This window comes from Nycticebus coucang, chromosome 10 (assembly GCF_027406575.1).
Source record: "Nycticebus coucang isolate mNycCou1 chromosome 10, mNycCou1.pri, whole genome shotgun sequence".
NCBI lineage: Eukaryota > Metazoa > Chordata > Mammalia > Primates > Lorisidae > Nycticebus > Nycticebus coucang.
The window spans coordinates 81,891,919-81,912,803 of record NC_069789.1 but is presented as its reverse complement, the minus strand read 5'-3'; the positions used below and the strand labels follow the sequence as shown (position 1 = coordinate 81,912,803).

The 20,885-nt window shown below is 50.3% G+C and overlaps 1 protein-coding gene across 1 annotated transcript in view; it reads left to right on the top strand.

The window, feature by feature from the left end:
- Window positions 1-1,915: 1,915 nt before the first annotated feature.
- The window catches only part of LHX4 (LIM homeobox 4), a 40,626-nt gene continuing 21,656 nt past the window's right edge, over window positions 1,916-20,885 (top strand). Inside the window, exons 1-2 of the mRNA XM_053606862.1 lie at window positions 1,916-2,028; window positions 20,113-20,284. Of these exons, the coding sequence (XP_053462837.1) occupies window positions 1,953-2,028; window positions 20,113-20,284 (248 nt within the window). The 5' untranslated portion in view covers window positions 1,916-1,952. The remainder of the gene's footprint in view (window positions 2,029-20,112; window positions 20,285-20,885) is intronic.

The window sequence follows — 20,885 nt, the reverse complement described above, 5'->3', positions numbered from 1 at the left end:
GTTGTTTTGTTTTCCGCGTCTTTGGTTACTAATGAGGCTGGCTCTTCCCTGTGTTTGTTTACTATATCCGTAGAACACACTTCGGTAAACACTGAAAATGTCACCGCGTTCTTTGCTTTTTCTCTCACATGTTCTCTAGCCTCGAGCGCACACGGGAGTTCCGGGGGAAGAGATGGTGCCAACCCAGTGCCAGGATAGACAAAAGTCCTTGTGACCACATGGGGACCAATTCTAAGCATCGCAGACCATGTTCCCCTCCCGCATCCTGCCTCACTAATCCTGAAACATGGGCAGGTGTCCCCGTGTTTGGGGACAACGCCAGGGGAAAGAGCAGGGAATGTTCTGGAAGGGTGAGGACGGCACACGGTGCCCCTTCCCGCCCAGGCTGGACTCTCTGGAGAACGCATCTGCCTTCACCTCTGGTACGAAATCCCGGATGGGCGCGCCGAGGGGGCCGGGACCCTGGGGCCGACGGGGTGGGCTTCCCCGCCCGCGGTCGGGAGGCGTCGAGCATCCGACGAAGCGTCGGGATCTCCGCGGAGACTCAGCCTGGGGCCTTCGGTTTCGTATCCGCCAGACACTCGCGCCGAGGAGAATTTGTTTAAAGCGTTTATTTATATATGTGCATCTTCTAAACACAGAAAGCACTGCAGGCCCTTTCGCTGGTTAGCCCCGGGCGTCCCGTGCACGCCGCCGACCTGCACACACGAGGCCGGGAATTGTTCAAAGCGCCCGTGGCGAGGCAAACCGGCCTCTGGGGACGAGAACGGGACCACGGGCGGACGCAAGCAAGGCAGCCAGGGAGACCCACCGCCGCGAGCGAGCCACGGGGCCCCCGCCCGTCACAAGGGGGCTCCGGGCCGCAGGCCGCGGCGTGCGGGGGCGCGCACGGGGGCCCGCGCCCCGCCACCCCGCGCACTGCCCCGGGCCGCCTTCCCCAGCCCCGCCGGCCGCTGCCCGTTGCGTGACTCGCGCGTTCCGGGCCGAGTACGGGCTGTCCCTGGCCCAGCTTCAGCCAGACGCGGGCGAGAGAAAGCAGGGGCTGGAAAGTGCCGCGGGAAAGGAATTGGCCAGAGGAGAAGAGTAGGAGGAGGATGGATGGAGTCATCCGGTTACGGAGCGCGCTCGGTCCGGCAGAGAAGCCGGGACCGAGAGCGCGCAAGGAAGACAGGGCCAAGCGGCCGGGGTCTCTGGACGGTCTGCCCCGCCCCGCCCTTTGGTCCCAATAGAGGGATGGAGAAGACACGAACTGCCGGCCCGGAACCCCTGGAAGACCCGCAGAAACCCAGGAGCCCCAAGCGCCGCAGTTCCCGACCACCTGCTGCAGCCGCTGAGAAGCCGCAGTATTTATACTCAGGGCGCGAGCCCGCACGGCGGGGCTGGTGGCGGAGGGGGTGTGCGGGCCTGCGAGGCCCCGCCCCGCTCCGTGCGGCCCCGCCCTCCTGCGCCGCCGGCAGCGTTGGGGCGCCGGGGAGCCCCACTATGGCCGGGGTCGGCCGCCGGTTGCCCGGCGGGGGGATTTGCTGAAGGGCGGGCCTCCCTGCGGAAAGCGACGTCACGGCCGCTCCTGCAGTGTGAATGAATCAAAATGCCTGGGTGACCGCGGCCTCCCGGGCGGCCGGCACGCGAAGGGTGGAGGGGGAGGGGGAGGAAGGAAGGAGGAGGAGGGAGGAGGGGAAAAAAGCCAGAGCTGCAGCAACAGCGTCTCCTCAACCTGGGATGTGCACCAACCCGGGAGAGCGAGATCAAAGGGATTTGAAACAGACGGAGTGGCGGGGGGAGGGGGCCGGCCAGCCTGTGGAGTCCTCCGGGAGAGACTGAGAGCCCGGCTTCCACCGCGACTTCAGCGGCCTGGTTGGGTTTATTATTATTATTTTCAAATTTCTGAATCGAGCTAGACCAAGAGAGTGAGAGATCTCCGTAGGCTGCGACTCCCTGTCTCTCGCTCCGAGATGATGCAGAGCGCGACTGTCCCCGCGGAGGGGGCTGTCAAAGGGCTCCCGGAGATGCTCGGTGTGCCGATGCAACGTAAGACACCCCCCTTTCTCGCTGATTTAATTTGGTTACGAGTCAGCAGCCTCAGCAGCTGCGGGGCGGCCCTGACCGGGAGGGGCCGGCGGCCGGGGCGCAGAGGCGGTCATAGGGCAGAGGCATTGGCCGGAGTGCGTTTGAAGGGCCTGGCTTGTGGCTATTTGGAGCCGAACGCGAAAGCCTGCTAGATCTGTCTTGAGGCGAGCCCAGGGTACAGAGCCCGCATCTCCAACCCAGGGCTTTTCTGGGAACGCTGGAGAGACACCTGGGGTGCGGGCTGAAGGCCAGGCCTGAGGGCGAGGGTGGTTCCCCCAAATCGCCTTCCTCCCGGGCTACTGTGAAAGCTGGCAAGACGGTTTAGTTCAACTTCACCCCAGCTGGCGGGAAGTTGGAAAGCGCGTCTCCCGCCCCCGGGGTTGGCAGCTGGGAAGCCGGGGCGCACTCTTGGTCCCTGCTGCCTGCGCGCCTGGCGTGCGCACCCAGTGCGTCCCCAACCGCTGCTGCCAGGGGCACTAGCCGCGTGCGCCTCCAGGGACTGATGGGTGTGAGGGAAGCTGCTCACCACAGTCTAGCCAAGGAATGCAGGGGAGAGAAGCGCTGGGACGAAGTTGTGGACTTGGGGGTCATCTTCTGCGCACGCCAGGGCAGGTGTTCAGGGTGGCTCAGATTTGAACAGGGAAAGACTGGGGTGGGTGGGCGCTTTGCTGGCCCGCCCGCTCTGTTCCTGCGCCCAAAATTTAGCAAGGCGACGTGAGCTCCGGGCGTGTTTACCCCCCTGGTCTTTCAGTGTGTGTACGGGTGCGCGCGCGCAGATTTTTCCGGAGGGAAATCTGACTCTGAAATCTGATTTTTCCGGAGGGAATCTGACTCTCCCTCGCTCCTGAATGCAGAGTCCATGAAAGAGGACCTGTGCAGAGGCCAGAACAGGTGCCCAAGCGTCGCGCGCGCGTGCCCGTGGTGGGCCGCGGTGAGAGTCTTGCCCGACACTGTTCATGCACTCAAGTAGGGTGCCCCTGGGCAAGGTGGAGAAACCAAGGCTTCCCTCTGTCCCCTTGCCAAGGAACTGTCCTTTCCTCCTGCGATTAATCTTTACTGGTGCGGTAGCTCTGTCCTCAGGGTTCATTTAAGTAAAGGAACAGTTCATCCAAGGATGGTGACTACCTGCGAAGTAGGACGCACGAGCGCGCCCTCCTGTGCCTTCTCTCTCCACGGCATGAGTTCTTGTTCTGGCGATACCTCAAAGGGCGGGCTGGTAAGCCGGTGTCCCTGGCTTCTCCGGGGAAGTTTTTGAGAAGGGACTAGAATAGTTTCATCCAAGTCTATTTACATTGTTTCTTGACTATATCCTACAGACTCTTTGTGTCTTTATGTCAACTGTCGGCAGATAGTTCCACACCTGTGCTGTGTCTTGGGGAGTTTACTGCTGGCATGTTTCGGTGGAAGGCATTAGAAATTCACTGCTCCCCCTACCCGGTACAGGCAGGGACAGAGTAGGGTCTCAGCCCCTGCACAAACAGAAACACAAACCCTGGCAAAGGTGCTTTAAGTCCTTCAGCTGCTTGTAGCTCTGGAGAGGAGTGTGCGAGTTGGGGGAAGGGTGTATCATTGGTATCCGGTAGGTCTGTGCTCTGATGGCTGTGGTCTGTAGGTGGCCTGTCCGGACTGCAATAAAGGACTCTGAGCTCTGCTCCCACAGCCTTTCTGGTGATGCTGGACTCTCAGATTGTCTCACTTTTTTGTTTCTCTTTGTGCAGAGACAACTTTGATGTTCTATCTCAGGAATTCATTTTCCTAACATGCTCAGAATTTGCCTTCAGAACTGCAGGTCTCCCGGGCTGTGAGTCTGGGTTCAAACTGTAGAAAACTTAAGGAAATATAGAAAAGAACTCTCACCTGGGGGTGGCCCAGCTAGACAATAGCAAACCAAGAGAAGGTGATCAGTCCTCTCTTTTTTCTTGCCAGGGTTCTATGGCCTCCGTTGGAGGAGGCACTGGCCAAATTCGAGGGACCTAATCAACTTTTTTTCTTTTGTAACTGTGCAGATTGTACCCTCACTTGCAGCAGATCTGGCTGCTGGCTCTGGTGCTGGAGCCAATGGGTAGGTGGGCAGGTTAGGTAGGTTACCCACATATACACATTCTTTTTCCTGGAACATGGGGCTCCATGGCCTAAGAACTAAGAGGTCTTGGGGGGAGCCTCTGGGAGGAAGAAGGGTAATCCCAGGGCAGTAGACTTTTAAATCCTGTGGTGGGGAGAGGACAGAAGGCTGGATCACAGGGGTGCCGACTGGAAGGTTTGGGTTCCCCTACTCTGCTCCTAACCCAGTCAGTTCTGTTTCTTCATTACTCCAGCCACCATGGATGGAGCAGGTGTAGGGATCCCCTAGGGATGGTGGGGGCATTTTAAGGGTTTAAATCTAGTTTGATTTGTCAGCAGTCAGAATATTCTTTTGCTTATTTGGGAATGTGTGAGGTGCATTCCCTTCAGGAAAATGTTACCAAGTAACGTGGTAAGTTCTGTCTACACGGGTCTCTGCTCATAACTCTGCAGTTTCCTCACCGCTCTATCCTCTGCCTCCGCCCACTGCAGACTGCAGGGCCGACTGGTAGGTAGGGCCATCAGCTTCCGTGATTTTCACTTCTCAGCCGTCCCTCGGTCCCATTGCTGGCCTGTGCCCCTGGGGCAGCCCCAATCGGACTTCTCGGAGCAAGCTTTGTGGTGACCATCGGCTCGAGGGGTGTCGGCCTGGAGCTAGGAGTTCGGAAGGAATCAGGCGGGAGGAGGCTGGTGGCCATCCCAGGAGCAATCTGGGGTAGGAAAGTAGAGTCCCCTTCCTTTCACAGTTGCAGCCCGACTGCCGCCTAACGTCAGTGGCTTCTGAGGAACTCAAAACGCTGGCTCCTCGCCGTGGGTGGCAGGAGCGCTCAGTCAGAAAGAGGTGGCACCCAAGGGTAGTTGCTTCCAACAGGGGCCGAGGGCCCTTTGGAAAAGGTTCCATAGCTTTTGGTGGGTGGGATGATGGGTCAGAAAGGACCCCATCCTGGGCTGGTGACTCCTGGGTTACTTGGCCCTCCATGATATAGGGTCACTGTTCTGTCTTCCACCACTCATTCACCTACCTGTCTATCAGCTATCTGTCTCCGAAACAGCCTGCTTCTGTCCTGGTCAACCCGTCACCTCAGTACTGGGCTGTAGGGACGCTGAACGTCCTCCTGGATGGGGGACAGCATTCCGTGTGTTGAGTGCCTCCGGAGCAGTGTCCCAAACTCTCTTCCTGGACCTCAGCAGTCCTCTTCACCCATCTGGATCCTGCTGGCCCAACTCAAGGGCTAAGGAGCCGCGGACAGTGCAGGGTACATAGGAGGGTGGGGCGTTTTAGCTGCCCTTTGCTCTCAGTTTTGAGAGCACCCACCTCCCACGTAGTTTTCCCAGGAACAGAAGGAAAGGACAACTGACGCCTGGGGGACCGGGATGGCCTGCGAGAGAGTAGGGGCAGTCAACCCCCTAGGTAGGAAGGAGAGCCCTCCCTGTCGGGCTGGGAGTGATAAACGGAAAACAGGCTGTCTGTCTCTGTCCCCCTTCCTTGTCTCCTAAAATAGCTTCTGCAACATTTTGCAAACCCTGGTGTTGTGGGAAAAGGATATTTTATTTTGTATTCAGTAGGATCTGGGTGAAGGACTTCTCTTGGCCCCCCACCCCCTCTTCGCTCCCCTCCTGGGGCCCTCAGGGGTGCATGAGTAAATCTTCCAGCGCAGGTGGCTGGCGTTGTGAATCCTAGCCCCTGACTTTATTGTCCTTCTTGCAGGCCATTCCCTAGGAGGTGAAAGGGACTCATTTCCCAAGCCAGGAGTTCTCTCAAACTCAGGAGCTATTTGCTCTTCTTTCCATTCTTGCCCTGTCTGGGTGTCAAGGAATAACCACCACCCCCACTTCTGTCTATCTAAAGAGTATCAGATTCCAATACAGAAAACCGGACTACAGCCGTGGGCACCATAAACCTCCCTCCCTGTGTCACAAAAAGAGAATCAAGAGCAAGACAATTTTTATTTATTTATTTATTTGAGACAGAATCTTGCTTTGTCGCCTTAGTAGAGTGCCCTGGAGTTATAGCTCACAGCAACCTCAAACTCTTGGGCTTAGGCGATTCTCTTGCGTCCGCCTCCGGAGTAGCTGGGACTACAGGCGCCCGCCACAAGGCCCGACTATTTTTCTGTTGCAAGGAGCAAGACAATTTTTAAAGGTCAGGCCGGCTGTCCCAGCTAGTAGATTGCTGCCTGCTAGGTTGAGGATTCAAATTCCCTAACCTCTAGGGATCCCACCCCAGCTTCCAGCCAAAACTGTCATCCTGAAGGATGTTTGGAGAAACCCCGGGTGACTCCGACTGCGCCTAGCTTGGGACCGCGGGTAGCCAAAGACGCCCGAGGGGCGGGAGGGTTCCCGCTTCTTCCTTTTCTATAGCCTGGATCGGAGAGAGTAGTGAGGGCCGAGGGAAGCTTGGCAAGCCGCGGCCCCAGAGCGCTTAGGCTGCAGCATTAACGATTAAACCGGGTCACCGAGTAGGCAGGTGGAGTGGGTGAGGGTCAAAGGTCTACACCGAGCGGTCCCCAGTGATCTGGGAAGAAGGGACTGAAAAGAGGAAGGACCTAACTCGAGTTTATTTCCTCGCTTGGCTTGCGGAAAACCTGCGCTAGGCGGGGTTGCACAGGGCTGGGCGAGAGTGGCGTCTGGGGTCTGGGAGCGCGACCTGCTTGACCTCGTAGGGGCCGGGGCGGGCTTCCTCCGCCCCGCGGGCAGGCGCCGGCCTGGGTGGTCCGGAGAACTGCACGTGAATTCCTTCAACCGGTGTTTGCTGCGCACCTGCGGGCAACGCACGATCCTGGGCACTTGCCCCGGGATCCATCCTGGGAGTGCCTCGAGTTTTCCGGGACTTGTCGGCGAAGGCAGATGAGGGCCGGGTCGTCTTTCGGAGATAGACGGCTTTGCTCTTGCCGCATCCCGCCACCGTGGGTAGAGGTCGCGGCCGGGAATGGGGCAAGGGAGGGACTTCCTCTGTGACCCTCGCACGCTGCGTTCGGCCGGCCTCCTTCTCGGCCCTTTCCATCTATTCAGCGGTTTGCAATCGCTTCTTTTGCGAATTTACGTTGCCAAGCAGCCCTCAGGTCCGATTGAGCCGGGATTGGCTAAGCCTGGACCGTGTTTCCTGCCCTTTAGCGTAGTGGCAGGGACTTTGCTCGCAAGTACAAGCGCGGTAGGCGCGAGCGCCGACGGCGCGACCCATACGAGTGTCCTGTGCTGAAACCCCTCTCCGTCCCCACGCCCATTTCGCGCAGAGCATTTGGAAAGACAAATTTAAACCCCATGGCTGGCGGCTAGAGCCTTCAGTGACTTTTTAGCACTTTGAAAGCAATGCTCCCGTGATTGGAGCTGCTCTGCCTTGGAGCGAGGAGGCGGCCCAGGCTCTGCGCAGCCCGCGCGTTCTGCCCGCGTTCGAACCTCGGGTCCCTCTCTGCTTGGGGACCTTGACGAGCGGAGGAAACGTGGCAGACTCAAGAGAGACCAGAACGCTACCTGGGCAGCATATGATGTAAATTAAATTCGACCAGGGCGGGAGTTGGTGACTGCGCTGCCGGGGTAGGCGCCGCCGGTGGGTTGCACGCGCTGGACAAGAGGCCGCCGCTGGCCTGGGACCGAGCGCAGGCTTCACCCTGTGTCTCTTGGGAGATTGGCTTTATCCAATGTGGGACCTTTTAAATTTGTTGATTTTTTAGAAGGCGGGGCGAATGTGTCTTGGGATCTGAAGGGTGAAACTAATGAAGAAGGAAAAGAATTATTGGAAAAGCCGTGTCGGGATGAAGCCGGGAGCGGCAGGAAGTTCAAGGAAGGAGGGCCGACGCGAGGTGGACCCGCACCTGCCTCTTGACGCGCCAAAAACAAAGAGGGGCTAAGGCAAGAATGTAGACTAAATGCAGTGGGGATTAGGGCAAAGCGAGCCCTCCAGACGCCTTGAAGACCGCCTACGTGACTGCAGATTCCAAGGTCGAATTTTAAAAATCCAGTCGTCCCAGAGGTTAGGGTGGGGGAGGCAAGGAAACAGGCAAAGCCATTTCTTTCCATTGAATAGTCACAAACACGGGCCACAAGGGCATCTTGTAGTTTGAACAGTGACCTGATGACCCTGCTGCCCAGCCGTAAGTCCTAAATATTTTCTATGTCCTAACTTCCCATTTTCCTGGATTTTCGTGCCTTTCACTCAGTGTAACAGTCAGGTGGTGAGTACTTCGCGTCCCCATGAGCAGACAGACCCTCAGAGACCCCAGTCCTGGGAGGAGGCAGACAAGCCCTGGGAGGGGGGGACCAGATAGAAAATTAGTTAACAAAGATTAACCTTTCTATTACCTTGTTAAGACATCTCCTTTGAGCCTCTTGTTTTGGGCAGGTATGGTAGATATTTGGATTTTTCTGGCTGGGAAACTTGAATCCTCCTCCAATGGAAGAGTTGTGGATGGGGGAGGGTCCGTGGAGCTGGATGAAGGGACCTTGTGCCATTTCTTTCAATTAGGGAAATTTATCAGGAATAGAGCTGAGAAGCTCTGGAACACACAGAGACTTAGAATCAGTTTAGCTGATGAGAGGACAACAGGAGTAATATTACCCATTTTGGGAAACTCAAGGTTGGAGACAGACAGCAGCACCAGATACATTGCTGCCTAGACTGCTGGATTTGGAGATGGCTGGGTCATGTTGGGGGTGGGGAGGGCATTTACTTTTGTAACATTTTTCTGTTTTTCTCCCTTCCTGGAATGAGTGTTCACAGTATCCATAACACAGATGTGAGCAGATAGGCTCTCCTGCTTTTAGTAAGATTCCATTGTGGTTGGGTGCCTTGAACATCATCTTCTCTTTTTCCTTCCTTCCTCCTGCGCCCTTCTTCTGTCTCTTCCTTCTTTCTTTTGGAATCTTTGCTGGAAGGAACATGGGATCATTCAAGAATTCAGAACACAGGGATTTTACTGGGGGGCATGTGTCCAGCAGGTGCAGGATGGTGAGACCCATCTCTTCTTGGAGCCTGGGAGGGAGGCACAGGTGCTAGGTTTAGGACAGAAGCTGCCCTGGAGCTGGGCTGTTATTGTTTCTGGTAGGAAGAAATCCACTAAAAATAGATGCCACTGTGAGGCTTTTGCCTTTTGTCGCCCTTGATTTTATAGGAACCCTGATCAAAAAGGTGCACAAATCAACCATTTCGAGGCACTGCTGTTGGGGGTTAGGTGGACAGGTTGAGTTTAATTGGTGAAATTGAAATTGATTCTCCCTTGGAAAATGTACTTTGGGTTAACTATATTAGCAGCTGGCTGGGAAATCGTCTTGGGAGGTGAGTTCTAATTCCTGCTGGTATTTCGGTGGATTTTTCCTTTCTCAGACCTCCCTGTCCCCTTTCCTCTGTCAATCCTGCTCTAGCCACGGATGTTTTACTGCCGTACCTCACCCCCAGATGCCTTTAAAGGATAATTTGCTTTAATTATAATGTTAAGGGGTTAAGGGATTGGTTCTGGGAATAGCTTCATAGAGACAAAACTTGCAGCCAAATTAATGGAAAGTTTCTTCTTATGAGGGAGAGGTTGCCAAACATATGGAATATTGTGACAGAGTGAGACATCAGAAACATGCGTTGTAGAGATTTAGCAATGATTAAATGTGAAAATGGAGTGGAAATAGAGACGTGTCTGCGACATTCCCATACTCCATCATGGGTAGGTTTAATGTAATTTTCTGTTTTATTTGCAATTACTGAGATATTTGATATTCTACTGAAGAATACTAATCATGTGACAGTGTATCATCTGGAGGATAATCCTGTCCCTGCAAATACACACATCCATTGTAACTCTCATTTACTACTGGACTCCTTCTGTTAAAATGTTATCCGAATGACAGCTTTAGAATGATAACACTGACATTATTTCCAGAATACTTTCCAGTTTGTTCTTTTATTGAAGAGGTTGCTATTTTTGAGCTGTTTAAAGCAGGAAAAGAACAAAGGAGATTTCCAAAGGAACCCCAAGTTGCCCAATGAAACAAACAGTACCATCGTAGGAAGGGTTCTGGAAAACAAGCAGAGGGAAAGGACAGTTTTAGGAGTGATCTTTGCTGCTGTGAAAAGGCTTTTCTGACTTTTTTTCTAGTGGCTAGTCATTTGACAAGAAACTCTAGAAAAGAACTAGAAATTAGCTGACAGAACACGCATGCCCACACTAATGTATTTTTAAAGCACAAAAGTGGCTGTGATGATAGAGGTATGATTTACCCGAAGTGTGATGCCAATTTTCAAATTAGAATTTCTCCAATATTTTTGTGGCTGCCTCAGCTCCCTGTGTTTAAAGCTGCTGTCACCGTTGCAGAATACCAAGATGTTCAATGTGCCTTTTCTCTTTAAGTTTTAAAGAATGAATATCGGAATTTTGTACTTCAGCTGTGTTGTTCATGAGATTATTTTTACCAGGTTATGAAAATCCCTTAAGAGGAAATTTATAAAATATTTTGGAAAATTATGTTATGGTCTCTTCAAGATAACCCTGGTTTCAAATAGGCGAAAATATAAAAAAGAAAACTATAAATTGTTCAATAAAAATGAAATGTCTTTAATGACAAAGAGTGGGGGGAGGAAGGACACCAGAAGTAGCTCGTCATGATTTGTCACTAGAAGTGAACCCTGGGTCTCAGGCTTTCCCTGTGTGCAGACTGCATAGATGAATCAGTCCTTGGTTCCTTCGGTCACAATTATCAGGTGATTTAAAAAGGGAGTTGTCACCAGAAAACAGGATTTTTATTGTCAGCGGCGATAGGGGCAATTTGAATTGGAGAGTTTTATTTTTTAAATACTTGCCCAATAATGGAACTTTAATTTAATTTTAATTTGACTACACCTCTGTGGTCATTTCTAGACTTGAACATTGCGGAGTTCAGGTACAAGTTTAGGTAGGAGTGCCATAACTTGTATGTCCTGTGGTTTTACCTTGTTGCTGCATTTTAGAATTAGTCATTCCCTACTAAACCAACAAGCACCCGGACCTAACACTGGGGATATTTCCCAAGTCTGCCTTTTAAAAAAGAAGATTTTCCTTTTTTCTTACTCAGGGAACCTGAGGCGACAGACCAGCAATGCCTGCCATCTGGCTCTTGTTTTCTTCCTCTTCATGTTTTCCTCCATTCATGGATAAGGAATGGAAAATTCCAAGAAAAACATCTGTACAATCCTTCAATTGCACGCAAGTTTCCTTAAAGCCTCATTCAATTCAGCTTCTATCAGCTAGTAGTAGTCAGTAAAAAACTTAACAAGCAAATAAAATAAGGTGTTTTGGAGACATACATCAGCCAAATATTATTTGAGACAGCTCAGAAAACTACTTACTCCTGGAAGGAAGTCACCAACAAAAGGACTTGGGGCGGAATGTCCCAGAGGTGGCTCTGTGAGTTGGTGGAAGCCAGGGTCTTTGGTCAGCCCCAGAGAAGAAGTCTCTAGCTTCAATATGGCCCCCTGCTGTGTACTCTTAGGGAAGCCCCTTATTGTCTCATAATCTTTTAAATGTAGACAATGTGCACTTCACAGGGTGTCTGGAAGAGAAAACAAGCATGCAGATTTGAATATATTTGACTAAGTTGGGAGTGCTGAGACCAGGCTCCCAGTTTGCAGATGGAGCTGCCCCAGTGGACCGGAGCTCTGCTGGCTGTCCCAAGAGGATGGCCATGTTAAGCAGGGGTATCGTGAGTTCTGGAAGCGACTCCCATGGACCCCAACTCCCTTTATGGAGGAGCAAGGAAAACATGTCCTGAGCATTAGGCTGTCAAGTCAAATGATACAACAAAAAGAATTCTGTTTTGTCCAAACGGCAGTTAAAAAGCAATGTCACACAGGGCTCTAAGGTGGTACATCAAAGTTCAAATTTTACAAAGTAGTAATCTGATCTCAGAACATAGTAAAATGAACAGCATTTCTCTCAGTACAAAGGAACTTAGTTTTTAAAATATTGAAGTAATGCATCAGGATTAGGATTCTAATGGAAAGCTCTGATTTTATTTTCCCAGAAAGGTGCATCTTCTTAAGTACATTTTAGAAGTCATTGTCATGTGCGTTGGCTCTAATTTTAGTCTCTTTAGAAAGACTCCTCCCTCTCCTCACCCTGTTGATCTTCTGTGACCAAAAAGATAGAAAACGCCATTTTTCAAAGAATTAAAATCGATCAAATACACACAAGCCCTCCATGAAATGTTTCATGGTGGCCCCTAGTTCCTTGAGAGCAGTTTCTTAGAAATGAAGAAACGTGAGCAGAGAATTAAAATGCACAATACTTATTATATATCACCAGAGAGGTGCGGGCAAATTTGGTCTGCCACAGACCACATCAGACCTTTTGATCTCAATCTATGTCCCAGCTTTCTGAAACTTTACTAATGAATTTAACTTTCCTAGGAATTTAGAAACTAACTTTTCTAAGAATTTAGAAATTTAAAAATGGATTCCATTTTTGCTGGGCCCCTCTGAAAAATAAGTCCAAGGTGCCCCTATCACAGGCTATCACGTTGTGGGTTTCATAAGCTCCTTGTGCTGGCCCCGTGGCTCACACCTGTAATCCTAGCACTCTGAGAAGCCAAGGTGGGTGGATCAACTGAGATTATGAGGTCGAGACCAGCCTGAGCCAAAAGCAAGACCCTGCCTCTAAAAAAGAAAAAAATAGCCTGGTGTTGTGGCAGGAACCTGTAGTCTCAGCTGCTGGGGAGGCTGAGACAAGAGGATTACTTGAAGCTAATAGTTTGAGGTTGCTCTGAGATATGACCCCAGGGCACTCTCCCAAGGGGGACAAAGCAACACTCTTGTCTCCAAAAAAATAAAAAAAAATAATAATAATGATAATAAGCTTCCTTGATGAAGAAGTAGATTATGGCCACTGATGAAGGGTTTGTAAACATTTCTTATCAAAAAAGAAATAGAATCACTTCCCTGCCTTTTGGCTAAGATCAAGTGTAAAAAAGAAATAGACACTTTTCCTTTGGGCATTTAGAAGTGGCTTGACACCTGTAGCTCAAGCGGCTAGGCTGCCAGTCACATACACTGGAGCTGGTGAGTTCAAATCCAGGCCCACTAAACAACAATGATGATAACTACAACCAAAAAAAAAAAAAGAAAAGAAAAACTGGGTGTTGTGGTGGGCGCCTGTAGTCCCAGCTACATGGGAGGCTGAGGCAAGAGAATCGCTTAAGCCCAAGAGTTGGAGGTTGCTGTGAGCTGTGATGCCACAGAACTTTACCGAGGGCAACATCGTGAGACTCTGTCTCAAAAAAAAGAAAAAGAAAGAAAAATGCTAGAAGCCTCAAAAGTTAATTTGAACCCTATCTACTCTTAACTGGATACATTATAGCAACAGTGAAGTGAGGTTAGCAGTTGGTAGCCATAGGCTCTTTGTTTTCACCATTCACATGTGGGGAGAAGACCAAGGCTTGTCAAATCAGCCCCCATTCTGCGGAGAAAAGAAGCTGTCAGATTTCTTTATTCCACGAAGACTGAAGCCTTTTAATGTTGCATTACCTGCTTTCCTCCTCTAAGACTATGTTGATTAGACAAGCCTGCACATCCTTTGGATACTTTAGAATAAGGAGGGAGAAGAGAATTTCAAGTGGTTTTGGGAAGGTGAGGGAGGGGAAAAATGTATAGGGGAGAAAATAACAAAGCATGGGTAATTTTGACACTTCTTTAATAGATAAATTCATCTTGGTGACTGGTTGTGAGACAGTGGAGAAGGGAGCTGATCACTGAGCTTGGACAATGGTGTTACCATGTTTTACTCTCATCTGATGTGGTCACAACCTGAGTGACTGGTGTTATCATTCCCACTTAACAGATAAGAAAACCAAGGCTCAATAATTTGCCCAAGATCACATACAGAGTAAAATTAGGATATGAACCCAGGTCTGATTCTGATGTGAGATTTATTGGACCCAGTTTGGCTAGACCTAAATATTTGAAGGTCTAAACTCTAACCAGAACTGAAAACTTGCAAATTCTCCCAATATTTTTGAGCCCTCTCTGAAAAGCATTTGAGAAAATGTTTCTGCTTCTCCCCGCCTTTCTGTGTCACTCCCTCTCCGTCCCCTGACAGCTCCCCGATTCAGTGATGGTTTCCTCTCTATGGAGAGAGCTTGACTGCAGAATTGGCCTTTTCCCAGAATGGCAATGCCGCAGCCTATGGATGAGGCTGTGTGTGAGTGTGTTTGTATGCACGTGTGTGTGTTTGTGTACATGTGAGTGTGTGTCTGTGCCGTAAGCATGTGTGTTTGAGTATGTGGGAATAGATATGTATGTGTGTGTGGGCCTCTGTGGATGTGTCTCAGGGTGTGTCTTTATTTGTGAATGGATGTGTTTCTCTGTATACATGTATGTGTCTGTGTTATAGATACACCTGTGTGTATAAGTATGCATGCATATATGTACACGCAGGTGTCTCTATGTGTGTGTGTGTGTGTGTACATGCATAGACTCTACCTGAGGGCCTAGGTCTGTGCCTTGAGCCATGTCAGTCTGTCACTCTGCAGGACACAGAAGGCTCTGCTGGACAGGTCCTGCCCATGGGGAGTGTATTGCCCTGTGGTCCTGCATCTCCACAGAGTACTTGGCTATTCCAGGGGGCATGGCCATCTTTTCGTGCTTGATTTTACCCAGAAGACAGCATTACCACAGAACGTTTATGGATAGATAAGATCAAAACTTTCATTTCAGATGAAATGATTCCTCATGTTGGGAATTGAGTTTACAGATCAAATTCTGTCTTCAGTGACTTCAAGGGTCTGCTTAAATTCCAGTTTTAAAGTGGAATTTTGAGACACTAAATACTGCGTTAGATAAGTTGAGCTTATTAGGGATTTGGAAAACCTCTTGATCCTGCAAAGTTTGGTTACCACAACTATATTTGTGGTAGGAAACCCATGTGACTTCTGTCCTGTTCAGGCTCTCCAAATTGTGAAAAAAGAATAATAGTAATTTATTGCAAATTTTTAAAAAATTTATTGTGAATTTTTTAAAAGGCTATGTTCAGTTGCTCTTTGAACGATTTCTAGATAGTTTATATTTTTTACTAATCTAACTAGTCATGTCGGAGCTGTGTAGCCTGGGGGGTGGGATCTGAGTTCACAGGTCTCCACTTCCTCCCAGGTGGGGATGAGTCTGAATTTAACAGACACAGGCTCCTTGCAGCTGGTTGAGGAGACCCATGGGTCCTTCCTGCTTCCAACCCTTTTCCAGGTGTCTGTCTCATAAGGCACATGCAGACCCCGTCCAGAGGATCTAAATTTGTGTCTCAAACATTGCCGTTTGCTCAGTTGTTGGAGGGCTAAAGAGACCAGTGGTCATCTCCTCTGTTGTCACTGTACACAGAGCAGCTTTGAGTCTTTCCATTTCCCCTCTGTAAAATGACAGAGGCCGGCCGGCTAAGGCCTGTTGAGCTCTTTGAAGGAGTTGGTCATGTGAGGAAGCAGAGTGCAGGCTGTTGGTTCCCCGCAGTGGGGTCTCGGGCACACTGCGTGGCCTCTCCAAGGCTAAGTTTCCTCATCTATAAAACAGGGCTGATATTACCTTCCTCCATGAAGATGGACTCTTCAGATGATACACATTCAAACCCCGACAGAGTTCATCCAGGATCTGGATGTCTAGCTTCACTATTATTGACGGCATATATCGTGGCTCTTTTAAACCATTTTCAAATTATCTTTGTTTAAACCCCACCCCCCAGACCTACAGGGTAATGCAGTAGAAAAACCTTTTAACTTAAAAGCCACCCTTAACTTATCCCTTACGCTTTTGCCAAACCCGAGGACCCCAGTTTAGTATGAAGGACCCTAGTTTGGGCAGCCCAGTCTGGTCCAGCTGAAATGGCTTGTCTGTCAGCGCTGGGGTTGTTTCTTACCGTGATGTTGTCTCTTCTTACAAGCCTCGAAACTCCCCTGCCTGCGTTCCCTGCATACATTAGCCCTAATGTATTCTCTCTTGAATACTCATCATATTAAGGCTCCGAGGAGATACCTTGCTCGAAATAAATTTTATGGGCATACATCCTCACCCTCATCCCATGCATTTGTAGCTGGGAGGAAAAATATAGCTGTATCTTTCCTCGGAGGGCAGACCAAGCAACAATGAGGTGGGAATTGGTGTCCTTCTGGCCCAGGAGCGAGGGAGGTGTGGGGAGCCGGATTGCTTTCTGCAGGGGAGCCCACGGCAGTGGGGACACTTCCCCGTCCGAGTTCTCAAAGGGTTAACTGGTCTCAGTGTCTGGATTTTGGAAATCTAGTCATTTGCTCACACAAAGAAGCCCCCGCCCCACTCCAAGAGCTACTGCTGCCATCCAGCATGACGTCCTGAATGGCCGTGCCCAGCAGCCATCGGGGCTCAGTGGGCACCGCAGGCTGCACCCGTGGCACACAGTCGACACTCCTACGGATCCTGCACCGTCTTTGTCCTTACAACTCTCTCTTGATCGGGGAGGGCTTCCTGGTTAGGTTTTTCTTCCCGTCCCCTGCAGGGTGGTACCTGAGCACCTTCCCCTGATGCCTGTAATGTGGCGTGTGCCCAGAACCCGCGCCCCTCGTCCTTTGTGACACTCTTGACCTGAGTTCTCCCCACGTCCCCTGCCTGAGTGTGGGCCTGTCACCTTAGGAGCTCCTGGCTACCCATTCCTCATAGACTGGCCAACTCTCACATCACCTCCTCTCCAAAACCGCCTCCAGGGATGCCAGCCGGTCCCTGAGGGGCCTAGGCGGAGGCTGGGCGGCTGAATGAGCGCCTGCCCGAGGCGCCCACTCGGAGCCTCTGCTGCAGAATCAGGCTCAGTGAGATAAAGACCACGAGCACAGTGCCTAACTTCACTTTCTACAGCCTCTGCAGTCACCTCCTCTCCTAATGACAGTGAGTCCTTACCGAGTGCCTACTGTATACTGGGCCCTCTTCTCAGAATTTTACGTGTGTTGATTCATTTGCTCTTCACAACAATCCTACCAGGCACTATTGTCATCGTGACCAGAATTGTACAGGTGAGGAAACTGAGGCAGAGAGCAGCTAATTACTTGTCTAGAAAGCAAAGCCAGACTTCATATGCAGGCAGTCCGGCTCCAGAATCCATGCTCTTACCCTGGGTCTCACCAGCCCACCCTGTCAGTTGGAAATTCCTGTAGCTGTCGAGTGCTTAGTGCTTTGCTGGCATATTAGAAGTCCTTGGTAAGTGCTTCCTGTAACAATTGCTTAATGAGGACAACTTTTGAGATAGAGAAAAGGAATCACATAGTACTGGGACAGTTAGCAAGTGTCTGGGGTTCTGTGTGACTGCCTCAGTGTGATCCTGATGGTTCTCATTGGGAATTTTGGTCTGAGAAAGGAGTGTAAAGACCGGGCATCTACCAGGTCCAGCTTTCGTGCAAATGCTGGTGGTGCAGAAGCTGTGAAGGGAACAGGCCAAGGGTCAGGGTTTCACTGAACGTTCTGGCTGAACTGGTTCTGAGGTTGGCATGTGTGTACAGAGCTAGTGATGGCATTGCAAGGATATCCCAATAACTTACCTATAAGTTTTGAGTACAAATGTTTTAATCCTTGAGGAAGCTTTCTCTCAAGTATTTAAAGTTTTTTAGTGCCTTGTATGTGTTTAAAATTTGTCTTAGTGTTTTGAGGCTAATTCCCATAAGAGAGATGGGGTCACACTCTGTCACCTAGGTTGAAGTACAGGTGTGTGATCTTTGAGGCTCACTGCAGCCTCAAGACCAGAGTTCAGGCAATCCTCCTTCAGCTAATTTTTAAATAAATTTTATAGAGATGGGGTCTTGCTTTGTTGCCCAGGCTGGTCTCAAACTCCTGGCCCCAAACAATCTTCTCACCTCAGATTCCCAAAGTGCTAGGGTTACAGGTGTGAGCCACTGGGCCTGGCTGATTTGATCAAGCATTATTCAGGGATAAACATCTGTGCAGTTACCTGTGTGCCCGGCATGCTCGCCGCTGGTATGCAAAGCCAAGAAAGAAATAACAGTGGTCCTGCCCCTAGAGGACTCCTCCTTCTCATAGGAAAGACGACATATAAACAAGTAACAAAAGTGCTATTTGCAATAGAGGTGAGAAACCCTGGCGCTGCCAGCCTCATGAGTGCTGTATCAGGATACTATAAGAGGCCAAATTATTATTATTTTTTTTTGAGACAGAGCCTCAAGCTGTCCCCCTGGGTAGAGTGCTGTGGCATCACAGCTCACAGCAACCTCCAACTCCTGGGCTCAAGCGATTCTCCTGCCTCTGCCTCCCAAGTAGCTGGGATTACAGGCGCCCACCACAACGCCTGGCTATTTTTTGTTTGCAGCCGTCATTGTTGTTTGGCGGACCCGGGCTGGATTCGAACCTGCCAGCTCAGGTGTATGTGGCTGGCGCTCCAGCCACTTGAGCCACAGGCGCCAAGCTGAGGCCAAATTCTTGTACTTATATGTGAGGTCTGACAAGTAAGTTCATGAACTCATCCTAGAAAAAGTGCTATGTACCTCACTGCTGAACATCACGGCTGTCATCTTCAAAGTCCTCCCTTTGGCCATCTCCCATTGACTAGTGATATTCGGCAATGAGGTATAAAGCACTATTTCTAGGACGAGTTTGCAATCTTAATTGTCAGACCTCACATGATGACAGCTCTGATGGTCATTCCAGAAAAAAGAGTTCTAAAATTGCTTTGGAGGGTGGGCTAGGTGCTGACATCGGTGCACAGCTTCCCAAGGGGAGGGCTTCAAGGTGATCATATGATATTTAGCAATGAGGTTATGTAGCACTTTTTCTAGGATGAGTTCGTGAACTTAATTGTCTGACTTCATATTTTGTTCTTAATATTTGTTAATTGGTTACCTTTTTTTGTTTTTGAAAAGTACAGGGGAAATGGCTAGGGATGCTCGCACTATTTGTTCATCTGACCGTGATCATTTTGTAGATTTTGAAACCTTGAGTGACTCAGAACACTGTTACATGCCCAAGCAATCCCTCAGTAAAGATGGGATGGCAGCACAGACCTTGGATAGGAAATCACTCAGGAACGGTACAGAATGGGGCTGTGCTTAGGATTCAGTTGCAGATAACAGAATCCACTTATACTATTTAAGTGAAAAGTGATTAATTGCCAGGTATTAATTAAATGGCTTTCAACTCAGTGGAGCCAACTAGGTGGAGCTTCCAGAAATAACTCTCAGTCCCCAGAATTGTACTGGCTCTGCTTTGATTGATCAGGAAATTACAAACACAGCATTTCATACCCTCTGCCATGATCCACACCAGCACAATGGAAGCTCCCTGCTCAGCAATCCCCACACTGAACTCAGTTCTGAATTCAGGTCTCTCTTAAGTGCATCTGAGTGGCAGACTCTAAATCACATTCAGAACCTAAGCTGCAGGGAGTCCCAGAAAAGCAGCTTCTAGCTTTCCTGTCTGCAGCGTGGGAAGGCACATCAGGACTGAGTATTGATCAAACCAATCCATGGTATCTGTTGCAGTCCATTAAAGTATCGAGATTTTTCTCTCCAAGAGCACTCGGGTCTGGACCTTGCTACTGCCCACGCCTCATGCATATCATTTGTTTTTTTAGGCCTGATACTAGGCAGGGCTCACTTTGGAGGGTGATGTTTTTATTGCAGATTCCAATCGCTAGTGAACATGTCAGGGAAACAGAGGTAAATGTTGTTGGGCCTTCCTGGCTTCTTGGCTATGGAATTGCAGCTGACATAAATGGGGTTAGCTGAGGTTGCTAGCCTTATGGTGCCCTTAGTAACTGGTGACCCCTCTGAGCCAAAGTCACTCCAAGCCAGAACACACAGCCTGGCTAGCAAAGCAAGGGTTACTTTCAGTCCCTACCTGCCCCCTTGACCAGGCATATTTGTGCAGTGTGCAAACTGCACAACTGTATGCCGCAGCCCTGGGGGCTTGAGTCATGTCTGTTCCCATAACATCAGGATGGGAAGGCATCCACACAGGGCCTTCCTGGTTCGCCAGACTGTGTGGAAGGCTCACACTGGCTCTCTCTCCTATCCTTGCAGAGATCCCTCAGTGTGCTGGCTGCAACCAGCATATCCTGGACAAGTTCATCCTGAAGGTCCTGGACAGACACTGGCACAGCTCCTGCCTCAAGTGTGCAGACTGCCAGATGCAGCTGGCCGACAGGTGCTTCTCCAGGGCCGGGAGTGTCTACTGCAAGGAGGACTTCTTCAAGTAAGTCAGAACTGTGGCCACAGCTTGCGCTGGCCTGTCGCTGCCTCTCCACTGCAGTGAGGGGGAAATCCTGGACACCTCTGCAGTGAGTCAGGATGGGGAGTCTGGAGGGTCCACTGGGGGAAGTGGTTAAATCCTGGTGATGAGAGGATGTCTCTCGTTGAGGTCCCCTTCTGGCCACTGGCCCTGTCATTGCCTGAGGCCCAGTGTCTCAGCTTCACTCGAGCTCTGCGAGGGGGCAGGAGTGGGGAGGGCTTGGGCTTGATTTCTCTGGGCTGGCTGACACGGGATGTCTGCAAATCCTGAAGGAGCTGCCCTTTTTGTCTTGATGAATTCGTGCCTCAGTACACTCAGCTGTAGCATTCCTGCTATTTTCAGAGCAAGTGCTTTCAGGTCCATGCCCTACATCTGCAGAAGTCTTGTGGCTCTATTTTCCTGCTTCAAGGGTGTCAGAGGCTTGGGAGAGTTGTTCTTGGGAGGGGTCAAGCCAGGATTGGTCAGTGTCATCACTTTAAAAGGAAACATGATGAAAAGGCAGTTTCTTGTGATAGTTGAGAGTCCAGACCCTGCCTGAATTTGAACTCACTCCTTGGTGGTTTGC